Here is a 20,242-nt window from a genome sequence, read left to right on the forward strand (position 1 = left end):
ACTGTTGTGCTTCAAAGGACATTATCAAGAAAGTAAAAATACAAACTGCAAAATGGGAGAAAATATTTGCTAACATGTATCTTAAAAGAGACATGTAACTAGAATATATAAAGTACTCCTACAACTCAACAATGAAAAGACAGCCCGATCTTAAAAAGGAGCTAAGGTTTTGAGCAGACTTTTCTCCAGAGATACACAAAAGGCCAATAAGCACATGAAAAGAAACTCGACATCGTTAGCCATCAGGAAAATGTACATCAAAACCACAACCAGAGACCACTTCATCCCCACTAGGGTAGCTGTAATCAAAGAGATAGACAAGAAAAAGTGTTGATAAGAACATGGGGATATTAGAACCCTCACACATTGCTGATGGGACTGTAAAATGGTGCAGCCACTTTGGAAAATAGCTTTGCAGTTTCAGCATAACCATATGACCACAGAATTTCACTCCCAGTTATATACATAAGAATATTGCAACATATGTCCACAAAGAAACTTGTATACATTTTCACGGCAGCAATGTTCATAAGAGCTAAAAGGTAGGGCTGGGCGCAGTGGCTCACACCTGTAATCCCAGCATTTTGGGAGGCCAAGGCTGGCAGATCATGAGGTCAGGAGTTCAAGACCAGCCTGGCCAACATGGTGAAACCCCATCTCTACTAAAGACACAAAAATTAGCCGGGCGTGGTAGCATGTGTCTGTAATCCCAGCTACTCGGGAGGTTGAGACAGGAGAATTGCTTGAACCCGGGAGGCGGAGGTTGCAGTGAGCCGAGATCGCGCCACTGCACTCCAGCCTGGGTGACAGAGCAAGACTCCATCTCAAACAAAAAAAAGGTAGAAGCACCCAACTGTCCACAAACTAATGACTGGATGAACAAAAGGTGATATATCTATACATTCAAATATTACTAAGAACTCTAAAATGAAAGAAATACTGACAGATCTTACAACATGAGTGAATCTTGAAAATATTCTTCTAAGTGAAAGAAGCCAGATACATACAGTATGATTCCATTTATATGAAATGTCCAGAATGGGCAAATCCATAGAGACAGAAAGTAGTTTAGTGGTTGGTGGGAGAGGTGGGAGTGGAGAATGGGGAGTAATTGCTGATGAGTATAGAGTTTCTTTGGGGGGGTAATGAAAATGTTCTGAAATTAATGGTGATAATTGTACAACTTTTGAATATAACAAATCAACTGAATTGTAAACTTTACAAGGGTGATTTGATTATATATGAATTATCAATTTTAAAAATCATAATAAATGGAGTCTTAGTGGCATCTGACTTGTTTTTCAATGTCTTCTTCGGTTTGGGGTTGAAATACCCTTGGATTTCTGCAAGGAAAATCCTCCAAGAAAAATCAGACCATACCAAAAATCCACTGATGGATTGAGTGATTGATTTTTTTGAGATAGGGTCTCGTTCTGTCACCCAGGCTGGAGTGCAGTGGTGTGATCACGGCTCATTGCAACTTCTGCCTCCCAGGCAAGCCATCCTCCCACTTCAGCCTCCTGAGTAGCTGGAACTACAGGCACGCACCCTTGCACCTGGCTAATTTTTGTATTTTTAGTAGAGATGGGGTTTTGCCATGTTGCCCAGGCTGTTCTCACAGTCCTGGGATCAAACGATCCACCCGCCTCAGCCTCCCAAAGTGCTGGGATTACAGGCGTAATCCTGCAATCCATACCTGGCCAAAAATCCATTTATACAAAAGTACTATTTTTTTCTGGGTGCGGTGGCTCAAGCCTGTAATCCTAACACTTTAAGAGGCTGAGATGGGCGGATCACCTGAGGTCAGGAGTTTGAGACCAGCCTGACCAACATGCAGAAACCCTGTCTCTACTAAAAATACAAAATTCGCCAGGCATGGTGGTGCACGCCTGTAATCCCAGCTACTTGGGAGGCAGGAGAATCGCTTGAATCCAGGAGGCAGAGGTTGCAGTGAGGTGAGATGGCGCGACTCCACTCTAGCCTGGGCAACAAGAGTGAAACTCTTTCAAAAAAAAAGTACTATTTTTTATTTCCAGTTGAAGATGTGCAATGAATCCAGATATCCAGATCAGAGTCTCTTCCCCAGTAATAACATAATGAACAACAACAACAAAAATTCACAAATAGTAAATCTATACACTCACCTGCAGTGAGAGAAGGACCGGAGAAGCCTGACTCCCCGACACTGAACGCACAGCTTGGTCGGCCTCACACTGCCACACTCCCTCTACCCTCACCTGTCCTCATCTCTACCCCAAAGAAACTAAGCTGAATGTAGCAAATCCTAATACCTCCAGGAAATATTTCCCAGTATGGAGACACATGGCCTGAGGGATTGAGTAGAAAACCCAAGAACTTCTCCAAAACAGAAGCCCCTGTCTTGCTGGCCCCTAAGATCTCGGCATCCCAGAAGGAAAACCTGCCAGTACTGCCACAGGTCAGGTTCCCAGAGAATGGGGCTGGAACAGCTGGATGCAGTGGGGTTCTCTCATGCTCCCAGGCTGCTTCCAGTTGGAGGAGTGGAGCTGGAACGGAAGGCAGGGCAAGCCCAGGAGGTCCCCCTCGCCCCTCTCTCAGACAGTACCCTGTGGACACCAGCAGCCTCTGCAGGATAAGGTGAGGCAGGTGTCAGGTCACCGACAGTATGAAGCTACAGGCAGGGCCCCTTGTCGCTGTTTTGCTTTAGAAATGATAGGCCAGCTGGGGGCGGTGGCTCACGCCTGTAATCCCAGCACTTTGGAGGGCCGAGGCGGGCGGATCACAAGCGATCGAGACCTTTCTGGCTAACACGGTGACACCCCGTCTCTACTAAAAATACAAAAAATTAGCCGAGCATGGTGGCGGGCGCCTTGTAGTCCCAGCTACTCGGGAGGCTGAGGCAGGAGAATGGCGCGAACCCGGGAGGCGGAGCTTGCAGTGAGCCGAGACCGCGCCACTGCACTCCAGCCCCGGTGAAAGAGTGAGACTCCGTCAAAAAAAAGAAAAAAAAAAAAAAAAAAAAAAAACGGAAATGATATACCAATACTTGCATTTGGAGGTGACATTTTTCTCAGTAGATAAGATCCTGTCTACTACATTTTCTTTCCCCAAAAGTCCTTCAAACTTCACTGTATACAAACATGTACAGAACTTCTTAGGTACACTGCCAAAGGAGTATGTATGGTAGTTAAACTAACTCCCTCCATTCATTTTTGTATGTATTATCTTAATGGCATTTATCTGGCTCTTATTCAACATTTCAGAAACAAAGGCTAGCATAATAATTAACATGAAATATACTTATGCACCCCCCATGGAGATTAAATGTTAACTTTTTGAACTATTATGTTAAATCAAGTTTAGCCTAAAGCTACCTCCTTACATATTTAAATTTGGCCTAAAGGTTTCTCTGTACATCCTGAACTATCCAAGTGGAGGTGTAAACTGACCATAGCCTACTCTTGTGACAATCACCGAGTTTTGGCCAATCAAATGCAGCCAACTGTTTGAACTGTGTTCAAATAAGGCAAACGCCAAGCTGTAACCAATCTAGCTGTTTCTGAACCTCACTTCCATTTTCTGTAAGTCATTTTCCTTTTTCTGTCCATAAATCTTCTTCCACCACGTGGCTCCCCTGGAGTCCCCTAGTCTATCCTGGCTAGGAGGCTGCTCTGTGCACGAAATTGTTCATTGCTCAATTTTAAACTCCTTTAAATTTAATCTGGCTGAAATTTTTCTTTTATCAATTACATGCTTCCCTTTTTAATAAAATTTGGCAAACTTACATTGGATGGATACATAGATAAGTTATATTATAAGTAAAACGTTAATGGTAGAAGCTAGATGGTATCTATACAGTTCTTTGTGTATATTGGAACATTTTTATTATAAAATGGTGCAGGGGGGATATGCTTGACAAATACAGTCAAACACAACCCATCCATCCACACCCCTGCCGTGTCCTCACATACCCTGGAGTTATGTATAGTCTTTTTGCATTCTCTTGTTGTTGTTTCTGTGTCTGATTTTTTGAGATGGAGTCTTGCTCTGTTGCCCAGGTTGAAGTGCAGTGGCACAATCTCAGCTTACTGCAACCACCACCTCCCAAGTTCAAGTGATTCTCTTGCCTCAGCTTCCCAAGTATCTGGGACTACAGATGTGCATCACCATGCCCAGCTAATTTTTGTATTTTTAGTAGAGATGGGATTTCACTATGTTGACCAGGCTTGTCTCAAACTCCTGACCTCAGGTGATCCGCCCACCTCGGCCTCCCAAAGTGCTGGGATTACAGGCATGAGCCACTGTGCCTGGCCTTGTATATGTTTTTACACTGTTTCCACACATTTATTTATCCATATACTATATATGCAATCATGTATGTTTTTAAAATTTTCATAAATGGTTCATATCCTTTTGTAACTTGCTCTTTTTTATTTCACTATAAATTTTGAGATTTATGCTGGTAGTACATGTATATTGGTGAATTCTTATTAACTATTATGTCGTATTATACACAAAATAAAAAATCTGTTTCCTCACTCTCCTACCTACATTTGGGTTGCTGTCACTGTTTGCCTCTAACTCTTCTATACACGTCTTCCTGTCCCAATTTGTTGAAGTTTCTTTCTTTCTTCTTATTTTTTTTAATGTGATGGCCATAAGGGAGAATTGAATTCTAGCATTTTCAACCTCTGGAGTGAAGTTTTTAGCAACGTGGAAATGGTGGGTCCTGCAGAGGCACCTCCAAAATGAATGTCTTAAACAGAATTTTCCAGGGAAAGAGGAAAAGAAATGAAAAGTCTCTTTAAAGAAAGGCAAAGACTGAGAAGGGAGATGAAAGAAGGCTTCATAATCATAAAAGCAAAGGTAGAGTCTGACTCTAGAACTAAGGCATAGAAGAATGTGGCTTTAGAAGTTTGAAAAAAGTACAGAGTAAATTTAGCAACAGTAAAGTTTTGTTTATGGTGAACACATCATTAGAATAGATTTTCATTATGCAAGTTCAATCAAGGACAGAATATTGAACGACCGAAATGCCCCATATTACTTTTCTTTTAATGCTTGATGCTGTATGGAATATTCTTACATCCTAAGGAAACTCAGTGATAGAACCTGAACATTGTTTATAATAAACTAAACATCTCCCAACTCCTCTTCACACTCACAATTTTGTTGAACATTAAAAAAAAACCTATGGTGCCACTCTTATTTGTACTTCACAGATAAAGCTGCTGAGACTCAAGGAGTTTACAGAACTTGCTCAGGGCCGCCTGGAAGGTAAACAAACTACCAAGCCATTAAGCTGCAAAGGCCAGTGAAGCAGAAACTATGCTGGTAGTCAGCACAATGCCTCACGGAGGGGACCTCTTGCAGCACGACTTTGGCTAATCGTAATGACAAGGACAATGGGACACACAGAACCGGTGGTGACATAGACGCAAAGAGGTGACATATGGAAGCATCACATGGCTGCAGAGGAAACAGAACAAAAAAATTTATAATGAAGTCGCTTTTCTGTAACCTTGGCGACCGTCACTATAGTTTCAAGAAAATGTTTTTCTACACATTCAAAGCATCATCCATATGTTGGCTTCCATCTGTTGGTTTTCTGTGCCATATCCCGGCACCGGACCAGGTGTCTCAGAGCCCAGGAAGCCCTGTGATTAATTGTGCCTGTCCAGAGCACAGCTCAGGGATGTGGTTTTAAGAGGAAAGGTCATGAAACCCACGTAGGCTATTGCAAATGGTGTCACAGCACTACTCACCGATCATGGAGAGCGGGAATCTTGGTAGGACACTGTAAATATTGCTTAAACCGGAGCTCAAAGGCTTGTCCTATGGAGCCGATGACATCCTGGGCCAGCCCATCACAGCATTCCAAAATGTGACAAGCTGGGAAAGCAAGTGACATGGGCCTATTAGAGACAGACACTGGTGCTACCTGGGCTCCTCTACAAAGAGCCCTTGCTGAGGTCAGAGGCACAGAGAAGTGCATGCTTCTTCCATAATATGTCCTAGCAGATCCAACCGCAGCTTCATCTCTGGGTAGGGAATCCTATGGCTACAACATTTCACAGTAGGCATGCATTTCTTAATAGCCTATTGTCTACAAAAGTATAGGTTTCTTTTTTAAATAAATTAAATAATTTTCAAGTTCAGTTTGATGGTCTTCAATGTCTTTAGAGTCTATAAAGCATCAGTTCGGATGTCAATAGGGAAAAATTGTTTAGAAGGAGACTTCAGCATGACAAAGAGCCTGATCTCGACATGAACTAGGCCCCTTTAAACCCACGAGGCCTTAAAAAAATGGACTGAAACCAGCACCTGATGAATGAATCTTGATTTATTCAGTGGACTTAGAGCAAGTTGTTCACTTACTTCTTAGTGGGGGTAAAGTGTTGACCACCTTATGTGGCCACTCAAAACAATAAGGAAACCTTTGAAGATGAATATAAAGAGATATTAATTATCAGTGTGACATGCCAATAACATGATACATGCATCTACATAAATTTGAGACTGGATATTCATGCAGATTCTCAAAAAAGCAGCTTGTGTAAAGAGTAGATAAAAGTTAGGGGTGGCGGTAGGCCAAAATGAGGCCACTCCAAGGCTGGTGGTGAGGCCTGGAGCAGTCCTTATGCTCGAAGCAGGCACCAGCTGTTACACAAGGACATGCTGTCCTAGTGGCAAGGCTGCGGGATTATCTATGTGAAACTTTCAGAGAAAAGAGGGCCAGCCTCTGCCTCATAAGGAAGTAGTACTTTTGCTCCAGGGTCCTGGAAAATACCTCTACTCTCTAGACCCATTGCCACCCTGCCCTACCACAAGCGTCCACATGTCCCTCCTGAAAGAGCCACAGGGCTGTCGCCATGAGGAGCCCAGCATGATCTTTTTACCAATGGGATAAAGGAATTCTCGGGAATTCCTGGGAAGGATGACAGCTGCCTTTATCACACCCCACCTTTCTCCTGCAGACAATCGTATGCCAAGGAGGGTTCCTCCAAAAGCCTCATTGGTCCCTGCAGTGAGGAGGACGCATTTCCTCATGAGTTGTTTCCCAGCCCTGGCAGTGATTAGGGAGACACTGAACTGTGCCCTCCCTATAGGAGAAGCCAGTACATACTGGAAAGATGAAAGCTGTCAGGGAGGAGACAGAGAGACAGACAACGCTGCCTCTGCACAGTGTGGAGCCTCTCAGCATAACACAGCACTGGGACTTTACCCCGGAGGCAGCCAGCTAGGCCCTGGGGCCTCAGCTACTTCCCCAGACTCCAGGGCAGGGTGACTTCTTCAGACACAGGAAATGTATTTCCTCGGAAGAGCAAGTGCGAATGTATTGCTGCTTTGGGTGGCAATGCAATCCCTTGGATACAGCAGTCTTATTTTAGATATTGCCAAGAGATTTGTCTACAAAGTTTCAGGCATCCTAGTTGTCTTTTGATGATCAATTATTGATATTATTTTAGTATTGACATTATTTACTAAGTATCGCCCCCAAGTCATCACAAAGCAATACCAAGCAGCTGTTACAGTTGTGCAGGTCATTGACAGGTACACATACAACCATCTTTCCAGCTAAGAAGGAAGTAGGAGTCCAGGCCTGAGCGAGGGAAAGCCAGTGAGACACCTCGTTCCCCTGACCTGTCCTGTGCCACGCCCCTCCCGGCCCTGCCGTCCAGCATCAGCACCAGCCAACAAGACCGGCTGGTCGGTGTTTTGGAGAACCAGAAAATAGACTGGAAAAGGCTCAGAAAGGGTAGCCTATTTTTTTAAGGAGAAAATAGGTACCCTAGCCTTTAAGATGAAGAATGAAGAATATGATTTATTGAGAGTGGGCTGTACAGTCTCATCCACATGCCATTAACCTTCTACACACCTGAGAGCACGAAGCCTGGGAAGGGGCCTCTGTGGGAAATGTCCAGGACATTTGGAGCAGGTCTGGGATTGAGGCAAAAGCACTCTACATGCTGAGAAATGGGCCATGTTGCTCTAAGTGACTAGTAGGGGGGCAGGCCCTGCAGATAGTGAGCAGACCCACGGACTCTCGGGAATTAACACATGCCTGCAGCTCCTGGCACCTGGCAGAGTCCTCAATGAACAGAGAAAACAAGTCACCTGTTGCTTTGGTCTGAGGATTCCTTCTACAAAATGGCCTCTACACGTTCTAGAAACTCACTCCAAATCCAAAGTTAAACCTGGACTTTGCCTCCCTGGGCCTGGTATTTCTTCTGAGAGTATTGACACTTAGCCAAAAGTCACTGTCTTCTAGCCTGCCCTGTGTGATTTGATGTGTGCACCAAATAATGAGGCCTTCCCCAAAGGCAGTCATCAAGCCTGCTGGGCTTCACAACTCTCCCTGAGGAAACAACAAAACCAAAGATGTCATTCAGAAGCAATGGAGAAGAAACCGAGAGAGATGTGCAGTGCATTCATGCACAGAATCAAGATTCCAAATGACGCAAAATCTAAAACATAGCTCAATGCAAAGGTCAGCTAAACAGGGAATTCCACAGTCCTTCTCATTTGGGGAAACTACCCATTGGTGAAACTCGTACCAACGGCCTGCAATAGTTCATTTACTTAAAAGCAAGGATCCTTTGCCAACAATCCTTTCTCTCTTGCTTAGCCCCGACCAATAAAAAAAGCTGAAGCCACTCTCTAAGAGGACTAGCCCAAGCTGCCCCGGAGCAGCCAACTGAGCAATGACATCAGCAAGGGAACTCTCAGCAGGTCACACCACAAGGACTACTCCATACCTGAGATGGGCAACTTGAGAGCAAACCACTCCCTTAGGAGTGTGTTGTGGCCTTGTAGACACACTGTAGGAGCTGGGAACATGGTGGCTTTCTGCCATATGGTAGCTCCTGGCATGTCAACTCTCATCTCCTGCTCCCTGAAGAATGGTTAACAGTGGCAGATGAGAAGGCAGTGCCTAGATGCATCCCAATTCATGAGACTGCCAGTTCTCAGCATCATCTCCCCTAATAAGTCCAGAGGCTAGTAGCTGCTCCCAGCTTGGTGCTAAGGGCTGCCCCTGGCCATCTGCCTGCCACAACAGGGCCTCCAGTAAACTGGTGTGAGGCTTGTTCATCTGAGCACGTCCTCAATACCCTCCCTGTGACATCTATTCTGTGAGTCAGGGTGTGCAAGTTATGCCACAGTAAGAAACAATCCCAACGTCTCTGGCTGAAAGCAACCATTTCATTCTTGCTCACTCATTTCTGGGCACCTCTCTAAGGCAGCCATCCTCTTGTGGTGACTCAGTGGCCCAGGCTGGTTTGATCTTTTTGATCCTGGTACTCAACGCAAGGCCTTTCCCACAATCTGCGGAAGAAACAGACAGCAGGGCCTTGCACCAGTACTAAATGCACCTTCTGTTCTGCTCTCAACCCGTCACACAGAACCGTCATGGGCTTCTCCCAAGCAGGAGGGGGCTGGCAGATGCCATCTTCTGCAAGTTTGGAAGGATAGGAGAGCAGGATATTAGGAATGCCCGTCACACCCACTGAACCCCTTCTCTAAGTCACAGGTATCCACGCTGCTTCTCACTCATGCCTACCACAAGAACTTTCCAACCATGCATCCCCATTAAGCGTCTATTTATAAATTATTAACATGCATTCCTGTATTAATATTATGTGTATTATAAAAATATCTTTTAAAAGATATCTTTTGTCTTCAAAAAGGTTAAAATAAAGAAAAAAATAAAAGTTTAAGCTGTCTTGTTAGCCATGAAAGCATTACACTGTCAGTTAGTATCTCAAGACATAACCACATTAGGTGTGATCCATTGTTATTCCGATGGATAAAAATTCATCTTTCCATCCTGGAAATACATTTCTTAATCACTTTGAATGTGGAAGGACTGAGTTCTTACTTTACATGAGTAGATGATCAGTGTTTTTACTGTGAAATGCAGCCTGTGAAGTTTTCAAAATGGAAGTAAATGTTACCAGCTCTTCCATTTCTTGTTGTTTGTTTGTTTCGCTCTTATCACCCAGGTTGGAGTGCAATGGCGTGATCTTGGCTCACTGCAACCTCAGCCTCCCGGGTTCAAGCCATTCTCCTGCCTCAGCCTCTCTAGTAGGTGGGATTACTGGTACCCACCACCACGCCCAGCTAATTTTTAGTAAAGACAGGTTTTACCATGTTGGCCAAGCTGGTCTCGAACTCCTGGCCTCAAGTGATAATATGCTGGGATTACAGGCATGAGCCACCATGCCCAGCCAGCTCTTCCATTTCTTTCTTATTTGTTTGAGCTGCCATGATGAGTATAATCCCTAATGTACAGTTTCTCTCTGAGAGGTTTAGTTTAGTTAAAACTAGTTCACACAAGCTGAGAACCCACTTCACTTCGCCGCTGCACCCCACGTCCCAGTACGTGGGCTGGCAGCAGAGATCCCTGCCTGCTGTGCAGCCATTGTGTCCTTCCTCTGCTATTATGGACTAAGATCATCCTCAGTTTCCAGATTAGAACTGTGAGCCAACGCTCCAGCCTTCATGTCCCACACAGTGGGCTGTTTGCACACTTCTGGCATAGGCCACTGCCTCGGCAAGCTTTGCATGAACAGCGAGACCCTGCCCAAGCCAAGGCAAAAACCTTCTCGGGATCCATGCCCCACTTTCAGGAAGCCACACCCCAGCCCCACAGTTCACAGGTCCCAGGTGCTGTCTATCAGCCTCTCCAGGGTGGCTTGGCTCCCACAGTCCATCTGGGGTTCTCCAGTGGCCACTCATCCAGACACCAGTAGCCTCTGATCCAGCCACATTCTAGAGCAGCTGGCCAGGGAATGGGGAGCCTTGAAGACACTTGAAGTCATTACTCAAGTGAGGAAAAGTTCTGCTAAATAAGATTGGCTGTCTTTTCCTCTTAGTGAGCTGATAACCCACACTCCTTAAAAGGAATATCAAAAACAAATGAATTCTACCAGAGAGATAAGGTTTCCTCAATCTCAGACTGGTCAGACAACCTTAGTTTGTTTATTCAGTGTAGCCATGCACTCTGAATTGATCCAGTTTTCTTCCTTTTTTTTAATCACAGAAGAATAAAAAATCCAACATTCAGCCACTCTGCTATGATGAGTTTCTTAATACATGTCCTAGCCCCAGATAGGGCAAATTAAAGTAATAAGGATATAGTATTTTGCACCCATCAGATTTGTGGGAATTTAAAAGTCTAAAACTGTCAATTGTTGAACAAAAGGAGACCTCGTATACTACCCGTGGAATTATAAAGTAGAATGACCATTTCAGAAAAGTTGAAGATGTCCAAAACAGTGATTTGACCTCCAGGTACATACCCTAGGGAAATTCTTGGACGAGAGCACACACACAAAAAATGTACAAAATATTTACTGAAGACTCTACTCAGCAGACATTTTTTGAGCATCTACTGTGCACAAGGCCCTGCCCTAGGATCTAGGGACAGTTTCAGTGGACACTGAAAATAAATAAATAAATAAATAAAAATACACCTCTGTAGTGAATTGAAGGGTGCCCCCCACAAAAGTCATGCCCCCTGACCATCTGGAACCTGTGGAAAAGAGTTTTTACAGGTGTGGTTAAGGATCTTGAGATGAGATTATTCTGGATTGGGGAGGGCCCTAAATCCAAGGACAAGTGTCCTTATAATAGACAAGAAGAGGGGCCCAAACACACAGGAAGGGGAGGCAGAGAGAGGAGTGATGCTACCACAAGCCAAGGAATGGCTGGGCCACCAGAAGCTGGAAGGAATCTCCCCTAGAGTATGGCTCTGCTGTTGCCTGACTTCAGACTCCTGGCTTCTGGAATGGTGAAAGAATCAGTTTCTGTTGTTTCAGGCCACCTAGTTTGTGACATTTTGTTATAACAGCCCTAGGAAATGAACACAGCAAGGAAGACAATGTAAAACAAAGAAGATGGAGGATGGCAGTGGAGGACGTGGTAGAGGGTGGTGGTAGAGGATGGTGGCATAGGACGTGGTGGAGGATGGTGGTGGAGGATGGTGGCATAGGACATGGTGGAGGACGGTGGTGGAAGACGTGGTGTAGGATGTGGTGGAGGACAGTGGTGTAGAACATGGTGGAGGACGGTCGTGGAGGATGGTGGTGTAGGACGTGGTGGAGGATGGTGGTGGAAGATGTGGTGGAGGGTGGTGGTGGAGGATGTGGTAGAGGACATGGTGTAGGATGTCGTGGAGGACGGTGGTGGAGGACATGGTGTAGGATGTGGTGGAGGACGTTGGTGTAGAACATGGTGGAGGACAGTAGTGGAGGATGACGGTGTTAGGAGGTGGTGGAGGACAGTGGTATAGGATGTGGTGGAGGATGGTGGTGGAGGATGATAGTGGAGGACATGGTGGAGGATAGTGGCAGAGGACAGTGATGGAGGACATGGTGGAGGACGGTGGCAGAGGATGGTGGTGTAGGACGTGGTAGAGGACGTGGTGTAGGACAGTGGTAGAGGATGTGGTAGAGGATGTGGTGGAGGATGGTGGTGGAGAATGTGTTAGAGGATGTGGTGGAGGATGGTGTTGTTAGGACATGGTGGAGGACATGGTGGAGGACAGTAGTGGAAGATGATGGTGTTAGGAGGTGGTAGAGGAGAGTGGTATAGGATGTGGTGGAGGACGGTGGTGGAGGATGGTGGTGGAGGATGGTGGTGGAGGACATGGTGGAGGACGGTGGAGGAGGGCAGTGATGGAGGACATGGTAGAGGATGTGGTGGAGGACTTGGTGGAGGGCAGTGGCAGAGGATGGTGGTGTAGGATGTGTTAGAGGACGTGGTGTAGGACTTGGTGGAGGGCAGTGGCAGAGGATGGTGGTGTAGGACGTGTTAGAGGACGTGGTGTAGGACAGTGGTGTAGGATGTGGTAGAGGATGTGGTGGAGGATGGTGGTAGAGAACGTGGTGGAGGACAGTGGTGTAGGACGTGGTAGAGGACGTGGTGGAGGATGGTGGTGGAGGATGGTGGTGGAGAACGTGGTAGAGGACGTGGTGGAGGATGGTGGTGGAAGACGTGCTGGAAGACGGTTGGTATAGGATGGTAAACAGGATGATAAAGGGAGGCAGCCCCAGAGGTGGCACTGGAGAAGATGCCTGAAGGGAGTCAGGGAGAGAAGTCCAGGAAGGCCAGTGGTAGAAGGCCAGACACAGGGACCACGAGGCAAGAACTTACTTGGCACCGTCAGGGTCAAGGAAGACCCGGAAGCCAGTGTAGCTGGAGTGGCAGGGAGAGGGGATCATAGGAAGCGAGACGGGATGGAGTGGGAGTGAGGTCACAGAGGGTCCTGTGGGGGTTGGGGGAATGGGACATTTTATTTGGAGTGAGCAGAGGAGGAACAAGATTGCACCATTTTAAGAGGATCCTTCTGGCTGCCATGTGGACAAAAAAACTTTAGAGAGGAAGAGCGGGCATAGAGTGACCTGATGATTAATTATGGAGCCTGTCAGGGGGCAGCAGGGCAGTAGCAAGAACTGGTAAGACGGAAGGCTTTGCCAGCAGGTGCAGGTGAAGGAAAGAAGGCAGAGAAGTGGGGAAGTCGGGGAGGGGTTGCTGTTGATAGAGACCAGCAGGTACTCCACAGGATGAAAGTGCTGGACCTGTCTGTGACTGCCTATGTTTGAGAGGCCTGTGAGACACCCAAGTGGAGCTGGCTTTCAGGCAGAGGCCAGGGCTGGAAAAATATGTTCAGCATAGGCATGGTATGTAAAGCACAGAGTCTGGCTTTGTTTGTAAAAACACTGCTCATAATAGCCAAATGTGGGAAACATCCATCCCTCAGAAAATTCACCTCCTGCTGTAAAATTTTACAGAAGACTTTCCAGGATGCGTTCTGTCCCTGATGGTCTTTAGGGGCTGTGCCTGTGGCCACAACACTACAAGGTCAGCTCATACACATAGGCCTAGGAGCCCCTGTGTGGGGACTTGGACATTTAAGAGCCCAAATAAGAACATTCACACCCAGAATTTCTTGCTACTCTGCCCAGTGGTAGAGGCCAATCTTCCTAAATTAACCCCTCTCTACATGGCTTAGGGGAGGAAGAAAGAAAACAGAGCAGTTGGGAGAAAGCCCTGCCACCGGCTCCTTCATGGAGGAAGTCATCCTGGTAAGAACACTTATGAGATGGAGCAGAACATACTCACAGCTGCGCTGCTGGAGGGATGCAGCTAGACCCACCCTCCCTGCCCACACTGTCATCTGGTAGGCTGGGCCTCCTCATACATGGTGAAAGGAGGGTTGAGGGATAAAGATGGCTGCAAATTCCTTGACACTCTTTCCTTGAAGAGTACATGTGGCTTCCTTCCCCTTGAGTCTGAACTGGCTGTGACAGCTTTTTTTCTTTTTTGAGATGGAGTCTCACTCTGTCACCAGGCTGGAGTACAGTGGCATGATCTTGGCTCACTGCAACCTCTGCATCCCAGGTTTAAGCTATTCTCCTGCCTCCACCTCCCAAGTAGCTAGGACTATAGGTGCATGCCACCACGCCCGGCTTATTTTCGTATTTTTAATAGAGATAGGGGTTTCACCATGTTGGCCAGGCTGGTCTCGATCTCCTGACCTCATGATCTGCCCGCCTCAGCCTCCCAAAATGTTGGGATTACAGGCATGAGCCACCGTGCCTGGCCGACAGTTGTGACTGGTAAATCTATGGCAGAAGTGAAGCTGAGCCTGGCCTTTCCGAGCACTGGAAGCATCTACTCTGGGTCTCATGGAACCTATAGCTGCCACATAGAAAGCCCTGCTTCCTAGAGGGCTGAAGGGGCCACTTGGAGAGTCTCTGAGACTCCATGGAGGGGGCTGAGCCTCTAGTTATCTTTGCCAAGGTCCCAGGTGTGGAAGCAAAGCCAATTCGGACCTTCTAGACCAGCCCAGACTCTCTGGCTAAAGACCACTCGGTGACCCCTGTCGATGCCACTTGGAGATGAACTGACCAGCTGACACTTGCCTGAATTCCTGACCCACATTCTATTATAATAAAATGGTTGTTGTGAAGCCACTAAGCTTGAAGTAGTTTGTTACAGGCCATAGATAGGTGGAAGTACAGAGTGAGGATCTCACACTAACTGTCTCAAACAAAGGGCCTGTCTTAGTCAGCCGGGACTGCTGTAACACCACAGGCTGGGTGACTTCAACAACAGACATTTGTTTCTCACAGTTCTGGAGGCTGGAAGGTGCCAGCAGACTTGGTGTCTAGTGAGGGCTCTCTTCCTGGTTTGCAGACGGCGCTTGCTTGCTGTGTCCTCGCACGGGTGGAAAGAGGGTGAGGGAGCTCTCTGAGGTCTCTTTGACAGAAGCACCAAACCCATTCATAAGGCTTCCCCCTCATGACCTAATGACCTCCCAAAGACACCACCTTCAACTGGGGCCTTTAATTAATGCAATACCATCATATTGGGGGGTTCTATTTTAACATGTAAGTTTGGGGGTGACATGAACATTCAGTCCATAAAAGGGCCCCTGTGTTGGTGGTGCCCTCAAGCACCAAAAATGGTGGAGATCCTTTTCTGCATCACAGGTCTGGCACTTGTCTTCACAATATCACTGCATGCAAACCTGAGAGAGTCTGGTGAGGCAGCCACGGGACATGTGGAATCGATCCTGATTCCCATGCCACTGGACAGGAACTGTATTGTGGGCAGAAAGTACTCTTGGTTTGCCCCCGAGAAACCAAGTCGATGACTCAGGGCTAAACTCCTTCAGGATCTGGACCTAAGGCTTATTTCCCAGCCTTGGCGGTACCTTGGAAACACCTGAAGAGCTTTTAGAAAATGTTGTCTGGGCCCCACTCTCTGAGGCCTGAGCATTGAGATTTCTTTAAGCTCCCCAGGCAGTGGCGTGAGGGAAGGTTCTCCATAGAGCCACATCAAGGATCAGTTCATCTGTTCTGTGTGGACTACCTTAAAAATATGTCCAACATACAGCATTGGAGGGTAAGTAGCAAAACAGAATATTAGGATCTCATTTGTATAAAAATGTTAAAAAGAGAGTATATGTATATGGATAAAAATTACGCAAAGCAAACTAGAAAATCTGAGTTGGTACCTGGGGTAGGGGGCTCGTAGAAGGAAGTACTGTTTTGTGCTGTTATTAATTCCATTTGTTATTTTATTAGTGAGTTTTAAATTGCAGCTGTGGTGTGGTGCATCAGTAGCTGCCTGGGATCCCAGGGTAGTGCACCTTGGTCAGTCCCACCCACCCCAGCCATGCTACCATCCAATGGGCTTTGGCTTTATAAATGACTCCCCCCATCCAGCCTGTGCCTATGGACTTAGAGGCTGAAAGGGGTATAAGCAGACAGCACCTGAGCTTGGGCACCGGCCTCTAGGGCTGGCAGGGCAGAGTGAAGTAGCTCTGTGTGGCTTACTGGGCACTGGACACACACCAGGAGCTGAAGCTGGGCAGGAGGATGGGCAGCAGGTGGTCTTCCAGGTGTAGCCGAGGCCACTGTCAGAATACAGGCAGGGGCTGTTTGTGTGTAAATCAATTGTACCAAACCAGCTATCTGGATACAGGTGTGTGTTTGGTGGTCAGTGAGGTCCAGTACCTCCTAACTCAGCCAGGCGATCTACAATCCTTGCAAACCTCATTCATCCTTAGTAATACAAGATGGCACTGCTCATTGGTCGGGAGGGGGCTGAGATAATGAGGACCAGCTCGTATAGAATGTGAAGGCTGGCTATACACAAATGAGAGACTATAGGGGTCAAGCACTTCTTACCTCTGCGATTAACAGGGTCCTTAGCCACATATGCAACATAGTCAGTTGTGTCCTGTTAAAGAAGAAAGAGATGTCTATATTACTAGTCACAAGTGAGAGAACACACAGTGAGGGACACAGGGCACAAACCAGTGAGCTTAGAAGGACTCAACCACCAAACAGCTAAAGAATCAAATGCTGCCTAAGAAACAGCCCACAGAAGACTCAAACTATATAACGTGGGTAGCAACCACCCAGAGGGCTCACATTGCAGACTTTGACTCAGCAGGTCTGGTGTAGGATCTGAGGTCCTATACTTCTAACCAGCTTCCACGTATAACCTGAGGCCGCAGTGTCTCAGTATCCCACGGGAGCTGGTTAGAAGTCCACTCACACTTTGAGCAGCAAGAAGAAAAGGCATGTTCAATCACCCAAGAAGCTTTAAAAACATTGATACCTGCGTCCCAACGTGCAGACAATCCAATTTCATTGGTTTGGATGTGAAGCCTGCGCATTAGTTTTTAGATGCTCCCTAGGTGACTGTAACGTGAACCACAAGTTAAGAACCACTGCTCTCAGCTTTGTCTACACCAGTGGTTGTCCAATTTGAGCTGGTATCAGAATCCCCTGCAGGGCTTGTTAAAATAGAATGCTGAGCCATATCCCTGAGTTTCCAATTCGGTAGTAGTTCTGGGGTAAGGGCTCAAAATTTGCATTTCTGACAAGTTTCTAGCTGCTGTTGCTCTGGGGGCCACACTTTGAGAACTGCTAGGCTAGAAGAAAACCAGAGTGGATGTTCAAAGGCTGACTGCAAATGCTGCCTTCATAGTGGATGAGATATAATGGTTATTTTCTTCTTGGGTATACATAATGATCTTAATACTTAAATATGTTTTAAAAATATGAGCTCTACTGAGAAGTCTCATCCTTCTGTATGAAATGTGAGTTTCTTTGCCTGCCTTCTCACATAATCAGTGCACAGGGGAAATGATAACCTCAAAGTAGACCAAGGCAACCACGTGCATTTTAATTCATTAACAAATAAGCAGAGGAACCAATAATTAGCTCAACTCTTGAAAGCAGAAAAGACTCCTCTGCAAAGCTGATACTTTCAACATTCAAGACTCCATGGGGCAACTGGTAAAAGTCTACCCCATTTTGGCAGACATTTCCCATATGTTACTGCTTTGAAGGGCTTCACCAGCTTATTGATACACTCCCGATGTTGCCAGTACCTAAAGGCTCTGTTGTGACTTGCTCCACTGTTTTCTCTATGGGCAAAGGAGACATCCCCTTCTTTCTCAACAGTGCCCTACAAAAGCTCTCCAAGGAGAGAGGGATGAGGGAGAGAGTGAGTATGGGGTGGCCATGTCACTGTCGTGGGACATCTGCTGTAGGATCAGGTGGGTGGTGCTGGGCACTTCTCCACACCCCATCCCGCTGGATCTTACACAGCCCAACAAGACCACACCGGTGTAGAATTCTTCCAGCAGCTCTTGAGATAATGGTGTTGTTTCCCCCGTCACTCTGCAGGGTGTGGCTCAGCTAAGTTGTTTTCTTTTCTGCTCAGGACACTGTTCCCTGGTGTATTCACAGGCTGACTAGGGAAGGGAAGTGAAAGATTGTCCACCTGATCAAACTGGCTTCTGGTCATTTCCATCAAGGGGGATCTGGTCAGAATCTGAAGTTATTGGCAAAAACAAGGATGACAGCTTGTAATCATAGACACTTCCTGAACTCACGAGACGTGAATGTCAGAAGGATTCTTAGAGAGCATCTAACAGAGCACCAGTGTTTCTCAAGCTGAAATTTATGGAACCCTAGGGTTGGACAGGTGCCTTCTCCAGTGTCTGAGATGTCACCAGCATTTGAAAAAATTTTCATTTTCATTTCCATGATTATCTTAAAAATTAATACAAGAGTATGTGGGATCATTTAGATGACCACTGTGTTATCAAGTTCTGCATACAATCTCAATGCCAGGATTTGCATCTGGGTTTCCAACATTATGAGTACTAGGTTTTCAAAGAATTAGAAAGAAAAGGACACAGGGCAGATCCTCTGCCCACATAAAGCAAATTAACATTACATTTGTACATAATGTACAACTGAAGTTTTTCCTTGAATAGAAGAAATTAGTGGAAGAATTGAGTCATCCAGGTGCCATGGTAATGGAGAGACATTGAACTGAAAAAATTCTGCCCCATGGTGGCCAGGCCACCATCACATTGAGAATGGAGATTTAGTTTCAGCAAACTTTGTCCATCATAGCAAAGCAATATTACATTGAATGTCATTGGCCTTACAATGTTTACTTGTATTTGACTTTCAAATTTAAGTAGGGGTTAGAGTTAACTAAAAAGTATAAACATTAAGAAGTTTATTTTTAATTTATTTTTGCACATATTCAGGTAACAAAATTAGAGTCAGCATTAGTAATGAATACAAGGAATTTTTTTTGCATTCTTACTCTGGCTCAAAGTTGGGTAAAGAGGGACAATAGAGAGACATAATATGTCCCTGTCTCTCAGATGGTCAATGGCCAAGCTTTTCTGATGCCAATATTGATCCTTTTCTGGCAGAGCAGGCAAATATATTACCATTCAAAACAATGTTCTTGTCATCAGGAAGCACACTAAGTTCCAAAGACAGAGCTGCAAAGTGCTGTTCTGCATCTGTTCTATCCCTGTTCCCGCTCCCCAAGAACCCCTGAGCCTGGCCATTGTTCTGCCATTCTTGGGGTGGTCTTTTAACACTGCTAATTACAGTAGATTATAATTACAGCATACCCTTTTTAGAGGGGAATTAATAAAGTTTTCTACTCTATCTTGCTTGCTAGTTCAAAATACCATTTTCCTAATGGGTAAACTGAGGCACTAAGTCATTAAGTGACATGTACACTTAGCAGGAGAACAAGGACTAGAACATAGAATTGTCAGCTTTATTAAAAATGTCTACCAATTATAATGTGCTAAATTCATGGTTACAAATCAATTTGGAATGTAATCTCATGTATAATATAAAATGCATTTGGATTGGTTAAAATGGAAAGTAACCAGGCTTCCTGTCCTGTGTTATGACATTTTATAAACCAGAAAAAAGAAATCACAGAAAATATAACAGCTTGTGGATTACTTTAAGGATTACTAAATGTTTCTAATTTTTTTTTAAAAATAAGAGGTGATAAAGAAATCTGAAAAAAAAAAGTATAGTCCTATGTGCTTCCTGAAAATAAAATAGTTTTGACACAAACCAATGTAATTGGCTCCCAACGATCTAGATATGTGTGTTTTCACTCATAATATCAACATTAAGACAGGTTTAAGGTGAGTTCTTGAAGGAAGCTATTAATGCAGATGTACAAGGCATCTGCCTTTTATATGTCAAAACTGGGTTATCCTCCAAATTTAAGAAACTATGGTTGCAAACATCACAAGGGGCAAGCAATTTGAAAACTACTGCAAATTAGTTAAGAAATAGGTGGACATATACATATGACAGCATCTGAAGAAATGCACCTTAGGCCAGGTGCAGTGGCTCATGCCTGTAATCCCAGCACTTTGGGAGGCCAAGACAGGTGG

At 45.5% G+C, this 20,242-nt stretch overlaps 1 protein-coding gene across 4 annotated transcripts in view; it reads right to left on the reverse strand.

The window, feature by feature from the left end:
- SHC3 (SHC adaptor protein 3) overlaps positions 1-20,242 on the reverse strand; it is a 176,969-nt gene that overhangs the window by 49,602 nt on the left and 107,125 nt on the right. For all 4 annotated transcript variants that reach the window (XM_030920393.1, XM_010371270.2, XM_030920395.1 and 1 more), the window contains exons 6-7: positions 16,683-16,734; positions 5,745-5,871 (exon numbers count right to left, since the gene is read on the reverse strand). In XM_030920393.1, coding sequence (XP_030776253.1) covers positions 5,745-5,871; positions 16,683-16,734 — 179 coding nt within the window. The remainder of the gene's footprint in view (positions 1-5,744; positions 5,872-16,682; positions 16,735-20,242) is intronic.

Source organism: Rhinopithecus roxellana, chromosome 16 (genome assembly GCF_007565055.1).
Source record: "Rhinopithecus roxellana isolate Shanxi Qingling chromosome 16, ASM756505v1, whole genome shotgun sequence".
Lineage (NCBI taxonomy): Eukaryota > Metazoa > Chordata > Mammalia > Primates > Cercopithecidae > Rhinopithecus > Rhinopithecus roxellana.